Here is a 27,661-nt window from a genome sequence, read left to right as displayed (position 1 = left end):
CGAGATCTACGGGAGAGTGGGTTAGAATTGATAGGTAACAGTCGATAGATTTGCAAGAGCGCCTCGCCGCGCCATATGGTCAATCATTTTGCGAGCAGGTTCCAGTGGTTACTCGTACTCCAAGGGGGAAAGATCTATTGCGTCGCGTTTGGTCAAAAATAGAATTTTGTTTTGAGAACTTGGTTTTAAAATTGAATTTAAAATCGAATTTTTTATTCGATTTCGCACGAATTCTTTTGGGCTAACACTCAGAACAAATCCGAAGAGATGCTCGTCGGAAGATCCACGAAGATGACAAGTGACGTGCATCCCTCTCCCTGTAATTATCTACATATATCAGTCACTATACGGTTAAAAAAAAAATCGAAATAAAAGCGAGCATGGGCCAATGGCGAAGTTTTGCGACGAAAGAGAGAGAGAGAGAGAGAGAGAGAGAGACAGAGAGAGAGAAAGAGAGAGAGAGAGAGAGAGAGAGAGAGAGAGAGAGAGAGAGAGAGAGAGAGAGAAAGTCATTAGCCGTGAAACTTGCGGGAATTACGTTATCGTTGGCGTGCGGTTGATAACTCCGACGCTTCCTCGTGGCGATGGTAGTCACGTACGAAGCGAATGTAATCCCGAATACGAAGTTACCGATGACGAATGGCAATGAGATTCTGACTACGAGATACGCCCGTTAAACGACGTCGCATTTTTGATACAACGTACAGGCGGGTACGGCAAAGCGACGTCACGGCAGTTCGCGCTTCTCTCTCTCTCTTTCTTTCTCTCTCTCTTTTTCGTCCAACTCTCCCCTTTTCTTCCTCTTCCTCCTTTCTTCATCGCTACTCGATCTTTCTACCCGGCATTGGTGATATCTATCGACGAAACGGATCTGTAAGCTGTCAATGATATCTGAACAATATCTCAGCCGTTAGTATATGTTAGAAATGGAAAGAGATAAAGACGAAAAATGAAAAAAATATGCTACGAAGAAGAAGAAGAAATAGTTCAAATAAGAAAATAACTTGCCGCTAAATGTGTAACTTTTCATCGAACTAATAACCTATTGGTATAAGACGCATTATTACCTGCTTTCATGTTACGTTTCTCATCTAATGGTAATCCGCATCTCATTCCACTCTTATCTCATCCTCTGCGAAGATAATGTCTGATTGTGGCATCTTTCTTTTTCTCCTCTTTCACGTCCTTTTCATTCCCTTCTATCGCCATCCATCATTCGTAAATCGCGGGTTCATACGCAAGACACTACTTTGTACACTCCTGATCCTACGCTTTTTCTTTCTTTTCTTCTTTCTCGATTCTTTTCTCACACTTTTTACCATCCTCCCGCGCTGGAAAACATCGTCTGGTCTGAACATGTTTAGGGTTTGCGTCCTTGGATACGTTTAATTAATATGAAACGACCGGATCGACTGGTCTTGATGCCGCCTCTCTCTTCTTTCCCCTTTTTCTTGCTCTTTTTCGTTCTCACAAGAGCGCGAGAAATGACACGATTGCTCTTATTTCCATTTTCATCGTGTCCGTCTGGAATTTTAATATTCCACTATGCTTACTATATGACATTTTTAAATATAGTATTACGCGACAGAAACACTGTCATGCGCTTGTGTGCAATTCAATAGTTTCAAAACCAGATTGGCAAATTCGTTGAATAATTATACTAACCATTATTCGTCTTTGACTAATACAACTCGTTTGCAGATTCTTCAAGTCACAGCGGTAGATCTGGACACGGGAAATAACGCGAGGCTGAGTTATCGTCTTCAGGGCTCGACCGCCTTTCGCATCAGCCCCAATACCGGTTGGATCTATCTGACGCAGAATTTGGATCGCGAGACTCTCGATCGGCACGCCTTGACGGTTCTCGCGACCGACAACGGATCACCCGCGGCGACCGCGAGTGCCTCCGTGCTGGTGACGGTTCTGGACGACAACGACAACGATCCGCGATTCGAGAAGGATTTCTACGGATTCGAGCTGCTCGAGAATCTACCCTCGGGCACTCTGGTGGCCTCCGTGAGCGCTACCGATCCCGATCTTGGCAAGAACTCACTTCTCAGATACGCGGTGGTCCAGGCCAACAGCAGTTTCGCCGTCGATCCCGACACAGGTAAGGACCTATCTGCCCATCTTATTTTCCTGTTTTTCGTTCTCTTCCTTCGTTTGCACTTTGTTTGCGTCGTCGTCAAATGCCACGATGTATATAGGATCTCGTCGTAACGATGCTCGAGTGTTTGCGAAAGCCCGCTCGGGCCCGGCTTGAAGGACCGAGCCCCGGAGATGCCCACGCAGCCTCGAAAACTCGCGGAGAAAAATATTGGCGAATCGTTTCCTCGGGTTCGCCGAGTTTCGGCTCGCGGCGTTCGTTCTCGAGTTGCTTGCAATTCGAGAACTTTGTTGAACGGACCCGGGAAGAATCTCGCATTATTCTCCGCTCTCGGGCCGGCTCGTTCTCGGAGAAGTTAAATTCACACCGGAGTTACGATCGTGCTTCTCGACAACCGTGAATAAGAGACGTACCACAAGCAGAAGAAACTTCCTGATTCGGTGGACAGACTCCCCTCGAGTACTTCTCGGGCTGCGGATGACAGTGATCGATTCGCAGCGATTAACATTTTGATTGTGCGTTTGGAATTTCTTCCTTTGCCTCGCATTATTGTCATATTTGCAACGCCACATACGACACGGCCGCAGGAATGCGTCGCCGGGAAAAACGGAAGCGATCTCCGTGATTTGTCGTCGTCAATAATTTAATTCTCGTTAAAATCTTATCGAACTCGATCTTACACGTGTTTCGTTTTTCTAAACTATATCCCTTTCCTTTTTTTTCGAAACGCTATCGCGACAACGTAATTGTACGTGCGTATCGCGCATCTTTTATTTTCTTTTATTTTCAGATATTCAATCTCGGTAATCGGTCTAACGTCCAATCGATCTCTCGGCGTCGCGATCTCTTTCTCGTCTAAGCCTCGCCGTTGACTTCTATCGCTCTCCTCGCGTCCTCGCTCGCAGCTAAGTGCGGCAGCCCGCGGTTACTTCCTGTTAAGACAGGTTCTTAGCCTTATTAAATAAAAATTGAACGCGCCTTCGCTAGCTTCTTATTAATTCGCCGAGTCTGAATCGTCGTCGTGATCCGTTCCGTTCTCGTCGGTTTGTCCTTTTTCGCGTTCCTTTCACCGTGATACGATGGAGAGAAACGGAGGATGTTACAACGAAAGATCGATTTAGACGCGGAGAGGTGGAAGGGAATGCTGCGAGCGGGAAAAAGAGAGACTATTAATGTACTAAATGGAGCCCAGCCGTCAGCGCGTGTAATTTACGCGTTGCTCTTGCGTCAATCCAACGGCCCTTTATGTCGCGCCATTGTTGAATGGTTTCGTAATCGACGAAAGGATTTCTCGTACCCAGGCAACATCGTTCGCGGCTCACCAGGCATCGCCCGGATCATTTCGAAATCCTTCGAAAATGTTTCCTCACTTTAAACTATACGTTGTAATACGATTGTTAAATAAATCGGGCAGTTCACAAATACAACCGCCGAGCGGTTTAAGCTCGCGATGTCGCTCAATGGCGATTTACAAAAATTACCAGGCACTCGAGTAACAAGAACGAGGATCGTTTCTTTTTCGCGAGATCTCCGTATAGCTCATTTTAGATTGTAGCGGTATGTACGCTTCGTGGGTATTAAAATATAATCCGGTAAGAGTGGCGCTTTCGCTTGGTCGGTGTGTAACGAATCATCAGGAACGGGGCCCGGGGCCCGGGGCCCGTCACACGCCGCGAAATACGCGCACACGTATGCGGCGTGCACCGCGTGTGCAATGCGCGCAGTTTGATTGGCATGCGACACGGGAGTATTTGTGTACACGCTCTCGGTGCGAGGCCCGGGCCCGGGTATCTCTCTCTTTCTTTCTTTCTTCGTTTCGTATCCGCTGCCTGTTTGTAGAGGTGGGACTTCTCGAGTCATTCCGACCGCGCGCGGACGGAGAGAGGACCGGAGAGAGGCAGGCAGAAAAAAAAGATGAGGGATAACGACGATGTCGAGGGTGGGGGCGATCGCGCTGCCGGAAGTATCAGCTGTCTTGTCGTACGAGTACTTCTATATTAATCCCCGCTGCACGCAGCGCGACTGCACATTGTCCGGTCAACGGACCTGGAGCGGCGGAGTGAGTTGAAATTTCGCCCGGCCATTGTCCTTCGATCGGCTCTAACCGCGAGATCTCCCATTGAGAAAACCCTCGAGCGTCGGCGCTCCTCCGCTCCTTCCGCGTAGGTCGCCCCCGTAACGCTCGCTTAATGGCGCCCTTTTCTCCATTCATCCAATTAAGGGGGCCTCTCGCGTGTTGGCTTACAATGTCGAGGAGAGATCGACCGGCGGTGATTTATGGAATGGCACGCCCTTGTCCGCGATGAAACGCGACGAGAAGTAAGGGAATATTCGATTGTCAGCGCGACTCGACCGGTTCCTAATATGTACCGAGTGTGATCAGGGGCCGTTAGCAGTCGGTGCCCCGCTCCCTCTCCCTCCTCCCCTGAAGACGTCACTTCGGATATTCATCGGAGATGCCGAGTCGCGGTCCGTCATTTTCGCGCGCCTCTCTTCCGACGCGAGTCGCGACGACGCACGTTCGTGCGTGAAATCCTCCCGCCGTTCGCGTCTCAGGCCGTTACGATATACGCGCGATATTGTCGATTATTACGACCTCAGGAATTTCTGTGACCTCTCTACCGTATGACGATCTCGCCTATCGATCGGATACCTGTTGCGGCACGGTCACGTGCCATCTGCGCCACGTGGCTCGTCTACCGCGCGGCCACGAACATGTTAACTTCGCTTGCGGTAATACCTCTGCGACTACCTCGTAGCGATCATTTTGCAGCGCGTTGACTTCAAGGGAGATCTGCGAAAAAAAAAAGATCCGCTTGATAATCGCTTCGTTTAATATGCCTCGCGTATACGTCGCGCGTCGTGATGAATGACGATTACGGTCGATTTATATTATAATTAAGCACGTAATATCGGATCGGATCTCGGATTATTTAGTAATATATTTTCCCGCGGCAAACATGCTTTGCGGTGTTTCCTCACGGCTTTCCTACGCGTCGATAATTTGGTATGTGGTTTTGCATCGGTGATCAAATTAAAGATAAGGTTGCTCGGCTAGTCCGCAACTTAGTAATGCGCGCGCGCGCACGATTACAAAGCCGCCGAGCAGGTTTCAGCTCCCCGATGCAGGCTTCGATCTAATCCCAGTCTGGGATTCTTCGCGTCGATTTTTTCCATTCGTCGAACGACTGTTTGATTTTCGAGAAACCGACGCCGTCGATTTCATTCCGTCAGTCCGTCCGTCAGGAATTCTCTATTTAGACTCGTACATTCGATCGCGGTGACGGATTTCCAAATATTGAAAGAGGCACACGAAGACAAAAAACCCCGTTTCTCTTATGAGAATGACAGTGAGATCGGTCGCGCGGTCCCACGGCTAACACGAGAAACGCATTAGCACGCGTCCTACGATATATTTCTTATTGTTCCGCGATGGTATCCCTTGATGTGCGGATGGTATCTTCGGCCAGCCGGCCGGCGCGTTTGCATGTCCCCCGTCGATCGTTTGTCTTGTCGACGAGGGAGTACTACGATGTCGTCCAGCCACCGCGTCGGTGCCGAATGGTGTCGAATGGCGAGGGAGGTACGTCGAGAATTCGTAGCGGCACGCCAAACTGAGGTCGACGCGGACATAGGGGTCGTCGTCTCCTGAGAAACGAATTATTACCTAGATCTTTCTCTCAGAACCTGGAATAGTTCTGGCTTCTCGGTTAGTCGCTCATTTAATTATCCATTAATGCATTGACCAGGTGCCGACAAGGTGAGGAGGAGACTGGATCCCTTCTGTGCTTTGACTCTACCTTTTCCATCTTTTACCTCACTGTACTCTCATTTCCCTCTCCCGTCTCTTTCCCGTATCCTTATTTGCCATACTTTCTTCGTCCTCCTTCCCTCGGTTCTGACTATTCCCTGCAATGCGTAATTACGACGGACCTCGTTACACGCGCGACTATGTACCTACCCTAGTATATTTATTATATGTTTGAGAAAAAAAGAGGAAGAGGAGAGGAGAGAGAAAGCGGAAACGAAAAAAAACAAAACTCCCGGTATCGAGACCGAGGAATACAAGCACAGATGGTTCTTATTTGTGTACGAGCGACGATTATCCAATTAACTGTTTTCCACGAGGGAAATTGATAAGGTTGATCTAGACGTCCGCGCGATTCACGAGAGACATCAGCCGGTCGTACGCATTCGATTTTATGCGAATGAATGCGCTCCTTCCGCACCGCGTTCTCCATTGGTCGCGCGAGTGCTCGAGAGCCGGCACGTAAGATCCATCGGACCCGGAGCCTTTAAACATCATCTAATAGCCAGACAGACCGGCACGGAGCTTTTTGTCGCGCGCTCATAAATATTCCCTGGCATCCGTTAATAGACGCTACCCGCAGCGCTGCGGGGAATTGCTAATAGATCGTTAATAATTCGCTATCTGTACCGCCAGCCAAGTCCGACGCTCGCGAGCGTCGCTCGTGAAGCGCAATGAAAATTAATTGTTTCTCTTTCCCCTTCGCTCGGCAATCGTCAGGCGAGATCACCACGCGCGAGCCGCTCGATCGTGAAACGAAAGGCGTCCACGAGTTGGTTCTGGAGGCGCGGGATCAGGGAACGCCGTCGAGAGCCGCCAGGGTGCCTCTGAAGATTACGGTCCTGGACGTCAACGACAACACTCCCGAGATCGTCGATCCTCAGGGGGATGTGGTCAGCGTCAGGGAGGAGCAACCATCGGGAACGGAAGTCGCCAGGGTGCGAGCGCTAGACATGGATCTCGGTGAAAACGCCTCGGTGACGTACAGCATCTCGAAAGGTAATGGTTGCACGAGTTATGAGTTTAACGTTGCTTTAATTTATCTCGTGTCTTAATCTCGCGATGATAGCTGCCTGCATTCTCGATTATCCGTTCGTCGCTGTGTGCGACCAATCGGTTACGCGCCGTTCGTTTAATTAAGAAACCCGCACTTCTGCCTCGAATATGATTATTCCCCGGTAAGAAAATATATAAATTACAATTAGCTGCGTATGTGTATACGGTCAATAATTGCGCGGCTTCGTTACGAGGGCGCCGGGCTGAGTCGCGAAGAGTCGGGAATAATAGAGAAATAGCGAGAGAGGGTACTTACATGCCGGAGATTAGACGGCAGGCTCGGTTTTTTTTTTTTACCGGTCGCTCTAGACTCCTGTGGTAGAGCAAACTTTTTTGAGGCTTTAATAACCCAGTAGCAATTACAGAAACAATTATGCACGGTCTTAAAAGCAGTCGCGAACGTTTTTGTCGGGCGTGTTATCCCCTGAGCGAGATGCCTCGCCGCCGCCTGTGGAAGAAACCATGCGCCGGACCGTTCTGGAAGCGCTTACGATTGGAATCGAATTTTCCTGATCGCAAACGGTGAGAGAAAAATTTTGATCGCGAGATTAAATCTTAACATCGCACCGTGGAATATATTGTTGAGGAATACACCGATGTACCTTTCCCCGTCCACGTCATGCATTTCATCCCGCGCTTTATTGCCTAGGCACCTATTTCGCATACACGATTCTCTTTAGGGTCAACAGCACAGATACCAGATAGTTTTTTTTTTTTCTGGCCGCGCGCATAGCCCGCGTTCGAGTTCGCAACAGCGGAATAATCGTCCAGGCGCAATTTTGTCCGTCCATCTCCCGGGGTAATATTTCTCCGTTCGCACAATCTAACTTCGTTTTTCGCTGCAGACCGAGACTCGGACGGCTACAACGTCTTCAGCATCGACCCGATCACTGGCATGATCAGGACCAAGGCCGTGCTCGATCACGAGGAGCACAACGTGTACCGGGTGTCCGTAAAAGCGGCCGACGCCGGGCATCCGCCGCGACACAGCGAGCGCGTGTTGCGAGTCGAAGTTCTGGCACTCGCGGACAACCGGCCGACCTTCACCAGCAGCAGTCTTACCTTTAACGTGAGTAACCATTGACCTCCCGGTAGGATTCATTTTCCCATCAGATTCGTTTCTAGCTTCGTTGGACGCCGCGGGTATCCATAGTTCCCTCTTGCAATTATTCATTAGAACATTTATGATCATGCTGACATCCCACAGACGGAACGTCTCGTCGCCGTTGTTACGTACATTTCCCGCGGATAGCATCGTATATGCAATTTATGCCACGTTAGAAATTCTGTAGAAAATTCTATGGGAGATTGAAACTTTATTGCAATCAGTATTGATTATTATTGATTATTATCGTTCAATTAAATTAACATCTTTTCCTTATTTAACTTCTTCCGCTATAATCGTTCTTGGAAAGACGATATGTCGCAATAATTTAATATATATTTATCTTTCTATACTATAATATTTATAAAATGATTAATTTAGATATAAATACTTAGTCTAGAGTTTTATTGTTAAGAGTACTGCTTCTTTAGTTTTGATTAATATATAAAAAAATTATTTTTAAGAAAGAGAATTTTTTTATAATATGAGAAGTAAAGAACGTGGATCCAAAGAATGTGGATTAAACAATAGACGTTTGACGCATTTAGGTACGCGAAGATGCAAGTATCGGGCATGCGGTGGGATCGGTATCAGGGGCGGGTCCTGCGGGTCGCGTGGCCTACACATTGGACTCGTTGACGCCAATCACCGAGTTTCCAGCTTTCGATGTCGATCGCAGCTCGGGTCAGCTGGTAGTCGCTCACTCGCTCGATCGCGAGAACGTAAGCGAGTACCATCTGGAGATTCGTGCGTTGGACACGACCTCGCTCGGAAATCCTCAGAGTATCGCCGTCTCCGTGAAGATCGTCATAGAAGACGCCAATGATAATTCACCAAGTTGGCCGCAGGATCCGATAACTGTTCGTGTGTCCGAAAAAGCGACGATTGGCTCGACTATTTACAATCTCACAGCTAACGATTTGGATAGCGGCCTAAATGGCGAACTTAGATACAGCCTTGTAGCTGAGTTCCCGCCGAAGAATTGCTTCGCCGTGGATTCCTTGACTGGCGCTTTAACACTGGCCAAACAATTAGACAGAGAGGAGAGAACGGAATATACTTTGATTCTCAAAGCATCGGACCGGGCACCACCGGGGGAGCAATTAGCCTCCACAGTCACAGCAAGAATCATCGTCCTTGATCAAAACGACAACGATCCTGTCTTCGTTGCGCCGGAAAATACCAAGATAAACGTCGCATTGAATCTTCTGCCTGGTGAATATGTTACAGATTTATGCAGATACTTAGTAAGATGATTAATTGTTTGATTTTTAATATTTTTTTTTTTAATGCATTAGGTGCTAGCTTGATAAGAGTCGTCGCCGTGGATAAAGATTTTGGCGATAACGGTCGGATATCTTACGTGATAACCTCGGGCAACGAGGAGTCGCGGTTCACCGTGGGCTATGAATCTGGCATCGTGAGTCTCGCGAAGCCCATTGCAAAGCCCACGGAACTCGAGATCACAGCCAACGATCACGGATCGCCACCTCGCAAAGCCGTATTGAAATTGAGTCTGAATCCGATGACCGCGCAGACGAATGGGCCTCATCGACTACTGTTGTGTAATCCAATCGCTAGGATTTCCGAAGGCCTTAACGTTGGGTCGCACGTGGCGAACGTTGCAGGGCCAGCAATTACGGATCAAGGTAAGAATGAAGATCTTATATTTGTAATATCATTAATATGTTTCTACTGTATGCCGCGTCAGATGTTAAACCAAGATTTATTAGAATTTTTTTATTATTCATCATCACGGTTGAATATAAAATTATTGTTATTAAATATCAAATCAATTCAATTTACGATCTCAAGCGAAACGACGTAAATGTATGTTCGCGGAATATAATACCGCGAGAAGCGAAGCAAGCAACGCGATCGAAATTTATCCTTAAAGCGTAACGAAGATGCGTGAGAGGACCAAAAATGGCGAGGATTCTTAGGTACTTTATTCTTATTGTATCAGTGGTGCGTAAACTCGATACAAACGGGGCTGTCAATTTAGTGGCGTGTAAGGCGCCCGCGGCTAAAATTACAGTCTGCTATCTCTCATACTTCTCTCGTGCGTCTCACTCGTATTTCTGACGATCACGATTTCTCTTTCTCTTTTGTGTCTTCGGCATAAATAATGCATGTCGGAGTTTGCCGCCCTACATGCCACCTACACGCACACAGTGCCGCATAATCGCGGCCGCGCTCAACGCGGCTAATAGGAAAGCCTTGCTATGAAAATACCTGGAATAATTGCCTCGAATCCGGCCGGTACCAAACATTTACACGGTAAATTCAGCGAAATGATTCGCGCGGCTCGGACTCCTTCGGCTCGGTCGTCGGCAACGCCGTTCCATTCAGAGTACCCCGCTGCGGCCGGGTCCCGTTCGTTTGCATCCTCTCCTCGCGCGTGCATACCTTAAAAAGCAAGTCGAGATCTGCGGTGAAGAAAATTCTGAGATTTGTTTGTCTCCGTGGAATATATCGTCGTTTTCATCGAGAAATGCGTCCTGTTCCCTCGGAAAATGCGATAACGAGTTTTCGAACGAGCTCATTTGCGTTATTTACGACAAGAATCTTTCGCATCTTTCGCGAGATGCGCGAAATTAACTCTCTCGCGATGTCGCTAATTATCGTTGCGGGAATCTCGCGAATGTGTAACCAAACGCGTCAGACGAGTCCGCGCCATATATTAGCGATCCCGCGAGGAGGAGTCCGGCATCCAGGAAAAGGAGATGTGTTTCTCTCGGAGGCACTATTTCCGGAAACTATTTATCGTGTACTTGCACCAATGCTCGATAATATTTTTCATCGTACGAGGAAAACGGTAATAAGCTAAATGTCAATTATGTGCGTCTGATAAATGCTCCACGAGAACGTGCTTACGCGCACGATGATCGCTACACTTCGCGCATCATTTCTCCGCGATAGATCCGCATACTTGCGTTCAATGCGCGAGAGTCAACCCGATTCAGCCGGTTTGAGTTCCCGACGAACGGTTAAAGCGCGGTAACCAGCCCGATCGAAGCCGAGAGCACGCGGTGGGCATATCTCTGATTCCGCACTTATCTATCGCGACGCCGGACGAGCGCATTAGCGCACCCCGCAGATGCGCCGAAGATGCCGGTCCCTCGGGACCAGCGGCTCGATAATACATAGGAAGGAGATTGTTGCGAAATGCGGGAGCGACAGCGATTTAGAGAGAGAGAGAGAGAGAGAGAGAGAGAGAGAGAGAGAGAGAGAGAGAGAACGAGATGCGAAACAATGGCCGCGTATATCATCATGCCGCCGGTCTGCCGCGGTACGCATAGGCAAATCATCCACACCGACACGCGATGTTCCGCGTACACACACACACACACACACACACACACACACACACACACACACACACACACACACACACACACACACACACACACACACACACACGCACGCACAAACACAAACACACGCACTCATACAGGGGCTACTTACTGGAAACACGACGAAAGATAGCCACGGTGCGACACGCGCGCACGCACGCTAACTGTGCCTTTGTTCTAGACCCGCTAAAAATCCGACGAGCATGGGCTAAGCGCGCTGGAATTCGAGAATCGAATGCATTAAAGTCGCTGCCGCGCTCGAACCAGAAATCTCGCGTGGTGAAGTCGCTGGATAGAAAGATAGCTCCTTTGTTTGACGATAATTATAAATAATATGAATATATTTTTTAAATATTTTTTTAAAATAAAAAATATTTAAATCGGTGACTGTTAAGCGCGCAAAAATATTTATATAAGAAACATGTGCAAAGTGATATTTTTACTTATGTATATAATATTTTTATTTATGTATTTAGCTTTAATAATTTTGTGGCTCTTACTATGAGATTCTTAATATGAGATATAATTGAGGCATATATTTTTTTTTGATTGATGAATCTTACATTGACAAATTTCTTATTCCGCTCCGCGTAGGTAACGTCACCTTCAGCATCCCGAGCGACGTAGCTTCGAACAAGTTCGCCATAGCGCCTAATGGTCAAGTCACTCTTCGGGGTCCTCTGGATCGCGAGGAAGTCGCACGTTATTCAGTTTCCATTTTAGCGAGGTCCAATAAACTTCTGGACATCACGACTTTGGAGGTGATCGTAATGGACGAGAACGACAACAGTCCGGAATTTCGACCGGGTTCCTGCTACACCCTTGCTGTGCCCGAAAATCAGGAAACTTCCGCGATTCACACCATAGCCGCGACTGATCTTGACGAAGGGAAAAACGGCGAGATCTCCTACAGTATCGTAGGTGAGTTGTTTCACCGAGCAGCGTACAAAAAATTATGTGAATAAAATTCGAAACTTAATTTTTGCGTTCCTTTTTGCAGGCGGCAACCTCGGTGGCAAGTTCACGTTAAATCCGATCACTGGTGTGTTATCGATGTCAAATCTGAATCGTGAGACCATGCCCAAATATATCCTGACGATTTCGGCCAAGGACAAGGGTAGACCGAGCCGGGAAGCGCGCTGTAATCTCACCGTGATTGTGCTAGATATCAACGACAACGCTCCATCTTTCGTGCAGAATCAGTACGCCGGATCCCCTTTACACAGTGGTTTCCTATATCCATTGTCGAACTACCCGGCGATTTATCATCCCTCCAAGTACGTAACAACTATCTCGGAGGACATTCCGCCGGACTCGAGCGTAATGTCCGTAAAGGCGACTGATCCGGACCAAGGAGTAAACGGGAAAATCACATACGCCATCGCGGAGGAAGTTAGCTGGCTCTTCAGGGTCGACAACCTGACCGGCGTCATTACTACGGCTGGGTGAGTACACATGTCTCGACGACCATCATTTGCTTTTTTACGTATTACTTGGCTTTTCCTCTTTTTTTTTATCCCCTATCACCATCGTTGTTTCCTTCTCTTCTAATCTTTTCTGTTTCCTTCTCTCTCTCTCTCTCTCTCTCTCTCTCTCTCTCTCTCTCTCTCTATCGGATCTCGTTTTCAATCTCTCTGATCTCCTCGCTCTCTCTTTCCCTGTAGGCCGCATGCGAGTCTCGCTTCGTGATCTCGGCTACCAACCGACTAATTTCATCCTGGCGTTAATTACCGCGACCTTTATTACACATCCGATTAGGATCACCCAAGGGGATATTACGCCGGTAGTATAACGTCGTAAAACGGAAAGTGAAGACGCGCACACGTATATACACATTCATACGAGGGGGAAGCGGCAAGTCGGCTCGTAATGAAAAAAGCTCGACGCTCGAGAGTAGTGAGGGAGGAAGGAGCGGTGCGGAGACGCGGTCTAGGAACGTCGTAAAATTATAAAGTCAGTCGATGCGCTTCACGAACGACGCACTATGGCCGATTAAACGATTCCGTATGCATAACCCATCGGCACAACCCAAGATACTACTCTTTCTTCCTTTTTTCCCCTCCCGTCTCTTTCTCTCTCTCTTTCTCCCGGTTGGCCCTTCGCCGCGCTTCGTCCGTTCCTCTCGGTCTGTGTGTATCTCTTATGATTACGCGCGCAATAAACCGATATCTCGGGACGTCGTTAAGGCGAAGACTTTCCGTGGCTTCCGTCCATCCCACCAAACAGCAAGGTCGTGGTTCGTTAATTAATGAACGATTTCGCTGCGGGCTGCCGCGAACCTTGATCCCAGCGGAGCGCGATGACCGGTGATCGTTAACCGCTCGATACGGTCTTGGTACCAGCGGTACGAACGGTGGAAAACCGTCAAACGCTAATTGCGCGCGCGAACTTCGCGGAATCGAAATCAATGCCGAGCCCTTATATATACAAAACATTAATTTTTATGAGTGGACGGTTATACAGCCGCATTAGAGTTCCAAGGCGATTAGAGTCGCCTGCCCCAGTGTCGCCGTGTCCGGTGACCTCCCTCTAAAAGACACGACCGAGTGATTTCGATAAATCACATCCACGTCGGGAATATATAATTTGTTCGTCGCAAATTATTATGCGGAATCGCCGTAAAGCCGCATGACCGACACGCCCAACGTCCGTCGCGGTGACTCACGATACGCGCTTTAATTCCCGTGGCAATTAGTTGCCCTCTCCAGCCCTCCGAGTGCCAATCTTGGTTTACGATTGCGGTAAAATTTCGCTCGACCGTATTCATTTACTCGGCTTCTTCGCCACTTCTGTGTTTCCGCCTTTTGTCATTTTTACTTCCATCTACTTCCGATGAGTAGGTGCCTCGCATCACGGGATACGCGAAAGCAAGGATGACCACGAAATCGTCGGAGGAACGGGAGTCAGTCGACGATACGGAGACAGAGAGGGAGGGAGGGGGAGAGAGAGAGAGAGAGAGAGAGAGAGAGAGAGAGAGAGAGAGAGAGAGAGAGAGGAGCGGTCGGTGTATATACCCATGAGGAGTCCAGGAGGGCGCATACTTTTGCTCCGCGACAGCCGTGTGTCATTTCAGCGAGACGCCATGTGGCATTTCAATGCATTATTTCAGCCGGCAAAATGCCTCCTGATATGCAAAACCAGATCTCGGTTCGAGCTGCTCTTTCGCCGGTGTCTCTTCTACTTTCATCGTCTCTTTCTCTCTTCACTCTTTCCCGCCGTGGCCCCTTTCCAGTCGGCTCGTTTCGCCGTCTCTTCTCCTTCTTCTTTTTCTGTGTTTCTCTCTTTTGCTTCTGTTTTTGATATCCTCTTTTCTCGATCAGTAACGGCAGACTTGGCTTTCATTCGTCGCCATTACGACGACGATCTCGCTCTTTTTATCTTTTGGAAGCCCGGTCGCCGTTCTAGGGCGCCTCTTCACATAAATGAGGATGTACGGGATATTTTCCTCGTTTTATTTTTTGCTCCACCAAGAACTACCCAATAGACACAAAACACGGATCAAAAAATGAGAATTAGTCTATATGTACTTGATTTATTTATTAATTAATAATGCAATCAGGACTCAGACAATATGAAGTCCAAAATTGGGATCTTTAAGATGTCTTTTGGACATTTCTCACAAAAATTTTAAGACGTCTCATGTCCCGTTTTTGGATTTTGCTTGGGGACATCTCTCTTCATTTTTGAAAGAATTGTTATTAGATAAGACAGTCCTTGCAACTGTCGTTTCTACTAGCGAGATCGTCGTCGTCTCAGATACAAAGACTCATACTGCGTATTCCGAGTTGTACTCGACAGACACGACGGATACCGGGGTGGAAGATAACTGTGGAGTATTCGAGTTAACTTCGCGCAATCGTAAATAAGCGTATCGAGCTCGTGCATTACTGGGGTCCGATCATTATCCCACGCTTATTAAGAATTATTGTGAGCGTTGTATCGCGAAGGCATGCTGGGAACTTCTCTCGCTTGTTCGATTTGCGTTTGCGTAACTTCATAACAGCATTGTTTTAAGATACCATATCGTGCGAGATGCCTAAACCAGAATTTTCCCCAATCACTGCTTCCAATTAACGAAAGAAATATTTCCTTCCATACACAACAAAATAACAATTATTGTTAGCTTTCAGTAATAAATAACGAACTACGATACTAATTTAATAAATTCTTTATAAATAAGAATTCTATAGATAAGATCTATTAAAGCTCTAAAAGAGAAAATAAATTACGTTATGTCTCTTTTTTATTCAATTATTTTCTTTATTTTTCAATTCCGTGATCTGACAATGAACCAACTATTCTATAACTAATTTCCGTTTCTTTCTGCTCGATACAGCCCACTGGACCGTGAACGCCAAAGCAACTATACCTTCCTCGTGGTTGCCACAGATAGCGGCAAATACGACGCAAAAAGCACATCGATACCTGTCGAGATTAATATCAGCGATGTGAATGATAACGCGCCAATTTTCGAAGAGTATCCCTTTCGGACACGCGTGCCCGTTGGCACGCAACCGGGTCAAAATATCCTCCGGATATCGGCCAAAGACGCTGACGACGGTGCTAATGGTGATATCGTGTATTCGTTGATAAACGAGCAAGAGAAACCGAAGTTTCGGATACATCCCAGCACCGGTGAAGTAACGGCGAGTCTGTCGTTGTCGCAGGACAATGGTAGGACGTATCACCTGAAAGTATTGGCTCAGGACAAGGGTAATCCACCGAAGAGCGCCAAAGGTTTGATCGAACTTCAGGTCGGCGATCTCGCGGATATGACACCCGGCCTGAAGTTTCAGAATGACACGTATAATGTCGTCGTCCAGGAAAATTCAGCGGCTGGCACGGAGATCGTTAAGATCACCGCAGTGCGTACCGATGGCAGGAGACAACGTGTCACCTACTCAATCGCATCGGGAAACGACTATGACACTTTTGCGATCGACGTAGATTCTGGTCTATTGCGCGTTAACGATCCTACCAGGCTGGACGCAGAACTGTGGAACGATTTAACAGTAAAACCTGACAATGAGCTGCCGAATGATACAGCGCGTACTAACTCGTGGGGTAGATCCCTGGAGAATCAGCAATCTAAAGAGGAGCCTAGAGAAAGCTCGAGACACATTCTCAATGTAGTGGCGAGGACGACGGGACAGGAAGTCTTGGAGGCGTATGTCAAAGTAATCATCAGGATATCTGATATCAATGATAATCCGCCCATTTTCACGCAAATGCAGTACTCGGCTATCGTACTCGAAGGCAATACCAAGGGAGATTTCGTTGTGAAGGTGAGAAAACTTTCGAAATAATCCTTTATATTCGATACATTACATAGCCTAGTTACAAGAAAATCAAGGTATAAAGTATATGATATAAAAATTTATTCACATCAATTATTTCTTAAAGAAAAAGGAAAGGTTGAAAAGAAATACGATATATATAATTACAGTATTAAAATGTGCGAATATTTATTGTCTGTCTTATATTAATAAATCTTGATATAAAAATAAAGGTAAAATATGAACTACGATACAAATTACGATATTGATATTTAATGATATAAAAAAATATATATATGTTTGAATGTATATAATATTATATTTCAATGTTTGCTGCCGTAGCTTTCAGCAAGTGATGCTGATCAAGGATTAAATAGTAGAATCTTATATCATATCGTGGATGGTAATCCAGATAATGCCTTCACCATAAGTCCACCATACAGTGGAATAGTACGAACCAACATAGTCCTAGATCGTGAGATTCGCGAGAAGTATAGGCTGACCATCATCGCGACTGATCAAGGAAACCCGCAGTTAACCGGCACGGCTGCATTGAGCGTGCGGGTAATCGATGTCAATGACAATCAGCCTACCTTCCCGGAACATAGCGTCATTTCAGTCTCTGAAGGTAAGTCGAGAATGGTAGTTATTAAACCTTGAAAGAATTTTTATTATCAATTTTACAAAATAGCAGTATGCAAAGAATTGCAAAGTATATTATTATGGAAATTACCTATAATTAAGTCATTTTTGAATATAATATTCAAATATCGGCCTATGTTATACTTTAGTATCTATAATTATTCTATTTGTGCCATCAGTTTGTCCGTTAAGTATTCGGTCTTTACATTTTTCGAATTGCGGCACCATCTCCTCGAGACTTTTGTCGCCGTCTATAATCATAACTGGTGCTGGTAATGAAAATAAAGTTTGTCTATACAGCCAATCCTCGTGGATTTCGTGTATTTGTTTCAGATACTCTAATGGCACAGAGTCCTCTTCTTTACGCGCACGTGCTTGCATTCTTTGAAATACAATTTCAGGCGTTGTCCTTAGATATACTAAATCAAGTAAAACAAAAATATGTATCATTCAACAGAAAGGAAACTACATATATAAAAATCTTTTTGCTTAAAATTGATAAATGTACATACTTATCAAATCTGATCTTATTTTTGTGTTTTCTAAACACCAGTCATACCACTTTTCTAAAACTATCGTTTCCACATCCTTTATCATATGAGTACGTTTCATATTTTCCAAAAAACATTTTGCACTAAATATAGATCTTTCCATAACTTTATAGGGCGATGGTATACTCATAGTATGTAACTGCAGTCTAGTCAAATGAACGTACGATTGAAATAGAAAGGCGTAATTTACAGGATCCTTGTAAAAAAGATCCTGAAAATATTATCAATATTAACTTTATAAAATCTAGAAACCATCAAGAAATTCAGTAATTCATTTAGTAGTTCATTCAGTAATTATATTAGATAATTTAAACCTATATGGTGATAAATATATTTATATCGTTCTAATGAAGAATTTTCTTGAAGTTTCTCTCTAAAGACCATAGTATACAAAAAAACTTAAGCAGTAAGGAAATCAACATTATGGATTTGCTACTGTTTATGTTACTGTCTTACGTTCTCAATCATCTGTGATTAGCTGATTCGCTTACTGTTTAAGTTTTTTTGTGTGCTATGGCCCTTATTGGATATTAAATATCACTATGATAAAGATATTACTAGAAAAAACGTAGCCTATTTCAATACCCTTTATGCACTGTCTCACAGATATGTTATCTCTAAAAGACTTACTAATAAATTTACTCCAGCTACATTTCTCCATAAGTCCACCGGTTCTTGCAAGATTGTGGCATTAAAATTCTGAAAGTGATTCAGAAATGTTGTTTTACCACTTCCGATATTTCCTTCTATGGAGATCGTAAATGGATTGTTGTAGAGTTTCCTTGTCGATATCATTTCCATGATGTCGACGCAGCTGCTTCTTGCTGAAACAACACGTTATTCCTAATGTAAGTTAATTGCGCTACAGACAACTAATTTCAATTTTATATTGCGATAAAAGCCACGTGGTGGACGAAACCAAGCGATTTTTCAAAGCACTACTAATCAATTAGACAATCCACGTATTAAATCAACTTTCATACCGACTACTATAGTGACTTATTGCGAAATCCGAATATCATAAATAGTACCTACAATAAATTATCCCGATGACAACTAAGCTCGCTTTACTGCTTTACTTAATTGATTTATGTAGGCAATACTCAAGTAATTCCTTGAGGTTATTTGTCAAGCACCTTTATGTCGTTTCTTATATCCTTCGTTATATTCTTCATGTGACACTAAAACTCCTCGTGAAATGCCCGTCCTGGCCACACAAGTTGATCGACGATGACGAACTGCCGTGCACAGTACAATACACAGACATGTTATCTGAGTAGCGTGTTTCCCGCCGAAGGTGCACGTCGCCATATTTGTATGTCACGGAAGGGAGAACCAGCTCGCCATCTATTCGGGAGTGGTCGGCGCGATCAGCTGGACGCGGCAGAGACGGTGAAAAAAATATATAAAAGAAAAGTCGCAAAAAATGTTTTGCAAACGATATGAACAGTAGAACTTTATTCAAAATGGTACGATCTAGCAAAATTTTGGTTATATTAACATTATATACATTTAATGAAAGTTCATTATCTTCATGATTAGCTTCCAAAATACCGCAACACTGCTGAAGATGATTAGCTTTTTAAATTTAAATTAACTTTTGTTTGATTTTTAAATAAATCTAGGAATAATTATAAAGAGCATATTAATTGTTACGGATTATTTTTAACACATATCTAAATCGGTGTTGATAGTAGAATATTAATTATATATAATTTATTATTATTTAGATATTTCCTAAATTTTGAATTTATACGCAGCAATAATATTAAATAATTGTCTGAAATTCTATCTTCTTTCATTTTTATTAACAGATGATAACTATACACTTGAGTACAAATATTTATAAAATATTTATAATAATAAATTATAATTAATTAATAATGTATTATATTTAAGCTAATTGTTGAAATATTTATATCGACTGTACAATAGTTTTTACTTCATTGGTGCCAACGTTGCGATATTAAATTATTACTTTGTCGATTGATTAAATAACATCAGTTCTTTTCGGCTTATCAAATTTCATTACATGTGCGAATTTCTTAGGGCACTTAGTGGTATCAAGTATCAAGCAATATCCATTCACGAGTCAGAAAATGCAAAATGATGCCGTAATCGCAGGAACTGTTATTTCCACTTTAGCAACGCGAATTATACTCGTCACTCGGTAGTTCTATCTGCGATCAAAGGCGGTTACGTTGCGCCACAATGTGGAAAAGACTGCTTGTTAGGACTGTTGACGCGACAGTAGCATCGCGTTATCTATCCTGTTGGCAAATAGAAGCTCGGGTTTCACTCGCGATAGCTCGAGTTTCATCCTGGTCGTTGGCTTGCAAATGTCTATCCCCCCCTCGAAATTCAACGGGTTTTATGATGGGTTCGCTCTCCTCTCAAGGTCGCCCACGTGCGACGAGAGGAAGAGATGTAGCGGGGGCTGCATGCCAAAGTGCATCGCGAGGAGAGAAGTAAAATTGAATGAATAATTAATGTGCATTTTTAATCTATTGTATTGCCGCATCCTACTATTATGGTATTATACATATTGTTAATACTATTGAAATTATTTGATTTATTATCTCTCCTCAAGTCAGCCCGAGCGCGGCTCTATATATATATATATATATATATATATATATATATATATATATATATGAATACATGATTAAAAATCAAATAAAATGATAAGATGGCAAAATTATAACAAGCAAAATTATGACAATCAATATTAAAGAATATATAAAATTAAATTATTTCTGATTATCTATCTGATTACATGTAATTTTTAAATTATTTGTAAATGAAACATATACGAGTACTGTATGTAGGCACAGTCAAATCTAGATTGATACTTTCATGTATAAGCTGACATATTTTATATTTCGAAGTTAAATTAAAATTTACCAAAAGAATTCGGTATTTAGAATAAAAAGAAGACGCGAGAAGACGAGTCGAGGAGAGTGCAAGCGAGAGAGGGTAGAAGAGAGGAGTCCAACTACGCGCCGAGAGGGCGGGAACATATTCTACTCTCCACGTATAAAGTTAAGTGGCAAAGGATTTATGCCGGCATTAAAGTCCAACTGTTCAGAACAATCTGCATAACTTAGGCGAGGCTGCCGAGACGCGCGTTCGGTGGCTCGGCTCCTCTCTCTCTCTCTCTCTCTCTCTCTCTCTCTCTCTCTCTCTCTCTCTCTCTCTCTCTCTCTCTGTCTGTTTCTCTCTTCTGCTCTTCGGGGCCCCGATACACGGGTCCTCTTTCTCTTCGGCCTTTCTCGCCGTCATATTGTTCCCTATTGACAGATACGATTCAATGGAACGGCACGGGACCGTGGTGGCCGCGAGTTTGACGTACAAGCGCCAACCGCGCGCGCTACCACCTCTCAAGGCGCAGAAAAAGAAGATCCCGTCCCTTTCGATCGTCATCAGGCGGGCAGCTAGTCAGCGAAGATGACGCGACGAAAAGAGGGACGGGTGATCGAGTAAGTTCAACCGCATCGTCGGACAAACGTAGGCTGCAACGCGGTTTCGATGATACCTCGAACGGGCCGTTTTCTTCTCGCGGAGTTCTCCGTTTCTTCCTGTCGGTTGGAATTCCCAATAGCGAGCAGGTGGCGAGTCACGCACGTTCTAGCAATCATTCCAAGACGACGGGAGATATAATAGGAGATTCCTTCGGCCTTTTATTGCGCTCGCGTTTTTGTCTTCGTCCCTTTCTTCTCCGCCTCTGCTGCCGCCGTTGCTTCTGCCGCTGCTGCCGCGACGTTGGTCTTTCTTGTTCTTGTTCTACCGAGAACGCTCGACATGAAGATCGCAGGCACATACTTGGCTTACGCCAATGGCGTGATGCTTGATTACTATCTAATTTGTATCCCCGTAAAACTCCTCGGAGTGTTGCTGCAAATAAATAAAATTGTCACCATATTAAGGTCACGCCATAAAATTTATTTATAATATTGCTATCGCAGACCTCCCATAATTTGTTTTGCAATCACGATTGTGACAGTCATGAAACTATCGCTCTTGATATTATAAAAATCGACTATTTACCCTTTGTCATGTATCAACATTGTGCTATCAGTATTCCGTCGATTGTTCAAGTGAAATATCTCCCCATTTTCGTACAGTTGATTCACTTTATATTCAAAGCGAACTAGAAGTATGAAGTACGGAGTCGTAACACGAAACGTGACAGGATAACGAGTTTTCCAACAGCACAGCCTTCCTCATTACATCGCAACTCGGCGTTTCCGTTATAAAGATTTATGCTTGTAAATTGTTAATTAATAGCACAACTCGGAAGTAGCTTAACAAAGTTAGTCTGCGTTCTCGTTACGAAATGGCTTTCTGGCCATTTTTCATACGACAATGATGTCGATTGGACTTAATCCACGTGCGAATTTCGCACGGTCGGATTTTGACGCGGCCCGCTCGAAAGCCCCTACGGTAAACGTTTGTAATTATCTCGGTGGAATAAAGGGATGTAATTATCATCGAAAGCGGGAGGCACGCGGCTCGCCGATGTTGGATGGGCCTTGCCTCCGTTCCCGTAGGGCTTTTCTGTATATACGCATTCGTGGGAGGATTTAATCGACAGCGTCGATCGAATCGGCTCCGAAAGCACTGACACGAGAAATCGAGACAATGGTAGACCACCGACGAGCGTATTTTCCATACAAGGAGGACAACGTTGCCGGCAGCCGCGTGCGCAAACTCGATTTGCGAAACGTAGTCACCAGGCGGATGTGCGCAACAAATCTTGACAATTAAGATGCTACGATAAAAAATTATATAATATTGCATACTCTTACATATTCCGTCATGATGATTTTTTGCATGAAACGCTTACAGGCGGTCGTTGACGTAACCGCGAAGATTTATGCATATCGAGAGTTTTGTTCGCGCAACACGAGATCTCGAGGATTTCTACTTCCGGTTTCAGTCGCTTCTGAGATAGAAGTTCTCAAGTGGTAACAGAGTCATGCCGCACCCGTGTTCGCCGGTGGACGAACGGCGCGGGGTCGCTCTGGAAACCGATTTACACGACTTTAACGATCCCTCGTGAAATTTACGAGCGGTTGCATAGCCGCGTGCCAGCTAAGCCCTCCCTCCCGTCCATGCCCCCTCGGATGCGGGTACAGAATAATTCTTTTACTGCCGCAGGTGTTGCTACGCCCTGCGTATATCATCCGGCTTGGTCGTGGAATCAAAAGTCTGGTTCCTGATAATATACATTTGTTTTTACCGAACCGAAGAATTTCGTTTGTATCGTCAAAAATTGTAGAATACATTCGTTTTTTTCTTCTCACATATATAAATCTATATAGAATCTTGACACTTTCGCGTTTTCCTCCTGTTTCTTCATATCGAGATTTTTATCTTCACATAAAAAAGAAATAAAAATTGAAGATTATTTAATTGCGCGTACGTCATTGAGGGATAATTTGAAAGGAGGCGTAAATTTATATTTAAGGACAAACCGCGATCAGAGCTGCACTCGCGGCGATAAGTCCATTTCGCGGTCGCATATGGCGATTGTATTACGCGGGGGGCACACGTCGCGCATACTTTGTGCCCGCAAATTCGTTCCCGCGTTACGGTTTTCAATTTCTTCGCGTAATGCCCGGACGGGGCGATATTGTAATTTACTTCGCGGCGGCTCGTGGGGGCCCGATCGTCTCCCTCGCGAATGAGAGGCTCATCCGTTTCTTCGGACGGATTCGTTTCGTCTTAGCAACCGGCCAAGATAAAACGATTCGATAGTACGGATCCAATGCATTTTAAGCACCGACCTCCTTGATGTGTCTTTAACTTCGCGGAAGAGAGCGCGCGCACCCATGAGATCCATGGGCTACATGGATCGCGTCGTATATATGTATCGCGCACGATCGTTTCTCGGTGACAAAGTGGCCTCGCGATGAGGGGACAAAAGAACGAAATCAGAGGATGGACCTTTATGCATGAGGATGCAATCCGTCAGTAACGACCACGCGGTCTACAACGCGGAACGATAAGACTCTTCATTCTGTCCGAGATCCCTAACAGGCCTTCTTCGTTTTCGCCAAGCGCATTTTACTAATTCCGGCGCTATTAGATAGCCAGAAAAATACTTACCGTTGTCCAATTTATTAGCCGCAATGAGATTTTTGCAAGGGTGCATTTTTGCGCGATGCTACAAGCGCTACGTTCTTCATTTATGTATTGACAATCTGTAAAAAGGACTGAAGGATTAAAGAGACATCTTCTTGAATTTTTCCAGGTACCGCCATGGGAACGGTTCTGACGACCATCACGGCGAACGACGTCGACAGTTCGCCGGCGTTGACGTATCGATTCGGCAACTTGACTAGCCCGGGGCCCTTCAGCATCGATCGATACGGCGGCAAGGTTGTTCTGCGGAAGCGTCTGGACGCCGAGACGCGTTCTGAGTACACTCTTCAGGTGATCGCCAGTGACGGGATTCACGAGGCAACGACCGATCTCACCGTACGTGTGACCGATATCAACGACAACGCGCCGCGATTCGAGCAGGCTGCCTATGTGGCTGTCCTTTCGGGTACGTATCGAGGGCACGCACGTTGCTCTCTCTCTTTTTCTTTGCCGGGAATGAGAGCGAGACGAGCGAGGCAGGTAGCAGATCGTCGAATCCACAACCGAAGCTCTGACGATGATCGGACATGATCGTCGCGGCGGTTATCGCGTGGCGTGCGCTCTAGCGAGCATAATTCTTTGATTTATTGAGGAATGATCACCATCGAGATTGCGCCGGTTGTTCCGGTGAAGCGGTAGCGTGGGACGAAGCCCCGAGACAAGCGGCCACGTCATCGGTACGGTACGAGGTCCCTCGCGGATACACTTTGTTACCGCGTCTTCGGAGCGCAAATCCCTTTGCGGTTTACCATCGAGGATCGCATACTATTAAATTAAATTCAGTCTATCAATAGTCCATTCGATCTAATTACATTGCCGGAACTTCAACGTTTCAACGGTTTCGTCGAATCTCCCGTCGGATTTGGAACGCAGGTGGTCCATTTAGCGTTGTATCAAATTGTTCCGTCGTATTGTTCTTGTAACTTACACGCGAAATTGAAGTCTACGTCAAGATTACGGTTTCATCAGTCGGGATTCATTATCATTCCGTACCGTAAAGTTGTCATTGATTGCGTGAGTTCTGTCACCCCGCTAGACGATGCATCTCGATGTCAGCGTCTCGTCGAAAAAAATCGAAGAAGTGGCACAAAGAGATGAAGGAAAAAGAGTGAAGAGGGAGGCGAAGGGAAGATACGGGCGAACCCCTCGGCGCGAAATAAACGCGCGTTTAAAAACTGGTTTTTAGTAGACACGCGTTGTCCTGTTGCCCGTGTTCCAAACTCGAATTGACACCGCGCCGAGATAAAGCGCGCGAGAAAGGGCAGCGCGGGGGTGAGAGGAGGAAAGGCGAGAGAGAAAGAGAAAAAAAATGGATAGGAGGAAGACGATGAAAAGTTAGCTGTTCGAATATGGGAGAGAAAAAGATATAGCGAAAGGAGGAGGAGGAGGAGGAGGAGGAGGAGGAGGAGGAGGAGGAGGAAGAGGGAGGGAGATATATGTGTATAAAGAGAGGGAAAGAGAATGCGAGATCGGCAGGACAGAGCGGAAGGTGAAAGACGAAGGGAGGCGAGGAATGGCGAGGATAGGAGGATGGAAGGAGGGCTGAGGTGGATTGCGAACTCCTCGCACATAAATAAACGCGAGGACACCGTTTGCGAGGCAGCCAAAAAGCCGCCTTCACTGCAACCGGCCGGGATCGCCGGCTTCGAGAGGACTCTTGAAACTTATTAAAAATACATAGGCCCGCGCCTAATGGTGCATTTGGGTGGGCGGCGGGGAGGTAAGGGCAACCGGCGATTCGGGAGGGTGGATTGGCAGGCGGTGGATGTGGAAAGGACTCGAGCGGGGAGCTCCCACGGCGACGAGAACGCGAATTTGCATCCTCCTCTTCTTTTCAGCTTCATCCCGCGCTTCGTTTCTCATGTTCGCGAAAAGCTATGCGCCGTTCCTTATGGGGGGACAGACGGAGGAACGACGGAGATGCTTCGCAAAAGGTTGCAGACCCGATCAAGCGGAGACGATTTCGACGAACGTTAATGAAGCGCCTGGGCGGTTAATAGGGCCGTGGATGTTCGTGAGGGTGATAAGATCAAGATAGATCGAAGACCGCTTCGCCGATCTCTCTCGCATTTCCCTAAAATCGCGTGAATTTTAATTAAATACTCAGGAGCTATTAACCTACAGATAGAATCTACCTTTCTGCAAAGTACTTGTCCCACAATCAATTTAATGAGAGAGAATGAGGCTATTGGACGAACAGTGATACGAAGATTAACAGAACTATGTTGCGTTGATTAAGAAAAACCGAAATATCGTCGGGCGATAAAGATTGTAGGATTAAAAATAATAGACTAAATAGAGGAATGATATTGCTGAAAATATATTCGAATTCGAGTGAGAAGATGTCGTGATGCGCGCATGTGCATGCAATCGTGGTCATACACGCTTCGTAATAATTATATAATTCCTTTTTCCCTTTCTTTATTTCTCTTTAGATTGTTCTCTTTCGAGATGCTCTCGCTTCTTCTGGCTACGGCGCAAAATTTCCGAAGGAGTCATGTCCCTCGGACATTTATTTTTCTCTCTTCCACGCACGTCATGCATCAGTCTATATCTTCTACTGCCTACTGCCTAGTGCCTTATACTTTAGATCGCGGCTTGGTACATTAATGCCGAGTTATCCGGCGATTTAAAATGCATCGAAATGATTTTTATATTCGCAATGCGCCATCGAGAGTCCGGATCCAAGGCACCGCGCGCGGCGCGATTTATATATAACTGGTTATTATTTCCGTTCGGACCTGATGTCAAGAAAGCTTATCCTCCTCGCTCGCCATTCGAAAAAAAGTGTCCGTAATGCCGGTCCTGCCGAACCGACGATGGTAGAGAACGCATCCGCAACAAGAAGACGCGGAGAGTATTTGAGCGCGCTCTCACTGATCTCTCGATCTTTCTCCCGCGTCCCTGTCGAGTGGTCCCTCGTACAATGTACGACTCGATAATCGATCTCCCGAGAGTGCTTCTCCAGTCCCTGCCGTTCACTAATGAATGCCGTCTCGTGTGACGTTATACGAGCTCTCTTTATAATTTCACAACTACAAATATCTTTCTCTTTATTCGCCAGGAATATAAAAAAGAAATGCGGGACGAACTTATGTTAATGTAATTACACGCTACGTAACGTGCCGATTTTTTTTTTTTTTTTTATTTCAGAAGAGCAAGGCAACCTGCAGGAAATTCTGACGGTAAATGCCACGGATGACGATCTTTCGGAGGAGAACAGCCGGGTGCGATATTATCTGCTGCGTCCTGTAAAGGGATTTTCGGTGGATCCCGTGACCGGCGTTCTTACTGTTAATCGCACAGCGATTCCCAGGCCAATGCCGAAGGAGATGGACCTGGCGATCGTCGCGGAGGATCACGGCAAACCCCCAGCGTCGTCGGTGTGCTCGATTATTGTGCGACTTAACAGTTTCAAGAATACCCTACCTGGGAGAGAGTACAAGATCATGGTGAAAGAAAATTCGCCGAAGGGTACGACGTTGATGAGGCTTTCCGACGTGGATTTGTTGGATGGCGCCATCGTTGCGGGCGACGATAGCGGAACATTCGAGATATCCAGGGATCGGTTAATTCTTTCGAGGACACTCGACCGTGAGACGAGAGATAGGTA

The 27,661-nt window shown here is 45.5% G+C and overlaps 3 protein-coding genes across 16 annotated transcripts in view; 1 reads left to right on the top strand and 2 right to left on the bottom strand.

The window, feature by feature from the left end:
* The window catches only part of ds (dachsous cadherin-related 1), a 305,901-nt gene that overhangs the window by 272,756 nt on the left and 5,484 nt on the right, over nt 1–27,661 (top strand). For all 13 annotated transcript variants that reach the window (XM_089081625.1, XM_089081628.1, XM_089081632.1 and 10 more), the window contains 11 exons: nt 1,702–2,110; nt 6,636–6,914; nt 7,817–8,040; nt 8,625–9,291; nt 9,375–9,725; nt 12,027–12,353; nt 12,433–12,877; nt 15,769–16,717; nt 17,051–17,336; nt 24,158–24,454; nt 27,202–27,658. In XM_089081625.1, the coding sequence (XP_088937751.1) occupies nt 1,702–2,110; nt 6,636–6,914; nt 7,817–8,040; nt 8,625–9,291; nt 9,375–9,725; nt 12,027–12,353; nt 12,433–12,877; nt 15,769–16,717; nt 17,051–17,336; nt 24,158–24,454; nt 27,202–27,658 (4,691 nt within the window). The remainder of the gene's footprint in view (nt 1–1,701; nt 2,111–6,635; nt 6,915–7,816; nt 8,041–8,624; nt 9,292–9,374; nt 9,726–12,026; nt 12,354–12,432; nt 12,878–15,768; nt 16,718–17,050; nt 17,337–24,157; nt 24,455–27,201; nt 27,659–27,661) is intronic.
* Nucleotides 16,873–19,250, bottom strand: LOC105427465 (deoxynucleoside kinase-like). Its single transcript, XM_011639202.3, has 5 exons — nt 19,038–19,250; nt 18,532–18,725; nt 17,863–18,112; nt 17,442–17,769; nt 16,873–17,363 (listed from the first exon to the last, which is right to left on the bottom strand). The coding sequence occupies exons 1-4, from the start codon at nt 19,210–19,212 to the stop codon at nt 17,489–17,491; spliced, it is 900 nt and encodes a 299-aa protein (XP_011637504.2). The 5' UTR covers nt 19,213–19,250; the 3' UTR covers nt 16,873–17,363; nt 17,442–17,488.
* Nucleotides 19,454–24,162, bottom strand: LOC105427466 (uncharacterized). Of its 2 annotated transcripts, none has more exons than XR_016140391.1 (2): nt 24,013–24,162; nt 19,454–22,672 (listed from the first exon to the last, which is right to left on the bottom strand). XR_016140391.1 is itself a non-coding variant. In XM_011639203.2 (2 exons), exons 1-2 carry the CDS (start codon nt 24,056–24,058, stop codon nt 21,536–21,538), a joined length of 306 nt encoding a protein of 101 aa, XP_011637505.2. In that variant the 5' UTR covers nt 24,059–24,147; the 3' UTR covers nt 19,742–21,535. The 2 variants fall into 2 exon arrangements, 1 of the variants encoding a protein (XP_011637505.2); XM_011639203.2 differs by having other exon boundaries at nt 19,742–21,795; nt 24,013–24,147.

Source organism: Pogonomyrmex barbatus, unplaced genomic scaffold (genome assembly GCF_055798465.1).
Source record: "Pogonomyrmex barbatus isolate J1 unplaced genomic scaffold, ASM5579846v1 scaffold5, whole genome shotgun sequence".
Taxonomy (NCBI): Eukaryota; Metazoa; Arthropoda; class Insecta; order Hymenoptera; family Formicidae; genus Pogonomyrmex; species Pogonomyrmex barbatus.
The sequence above is the reverse complement of the archived record's forward strand: the minus strand, read 5'-3'. Positions and strand labels throughout refer to the sequence as shown.

Excerpts from the sequence above, each read along its gene's own strand:
- LOC105427465 (XM_011639202.3), bottom strand. The coding sequence starts at position 19,212 with ATGGCGACGTGCACCTTCGGCGGGAAACACGCTACTCAGATAACATGT. Across the intron at positions 18,726-19,037 it reads ATATAAGAAACGACATAAAG|CAAGAAGCAGCTGCGTCGAC; the intron begins GTGCTTGACAAA and ends GTGTTGTTTCAG. Across the intron at positions 18,113-18,531 it reads TAGCTGGAGTAAATTTATTA|GATCTTTTTTACAAGGATCC; the intron begins GTAAGTCTTTTA and ends TAATATTTTCAG.
- LOC105427466 (XM_011639203.2), bottom strand. The coding sequence starts at position 24,058 with ATGCACCCTTGCAAAAATCTCATTGCGGCTAATAAATTGGACAACG. Across the intron at positions 21,796-24,012 it reads GGCTAATAAATTGGACAACG|CAACACTCCGAGGAGTTTTA; the intron begins GTAAGTATTTTT and ends ATTTATTTGCAG.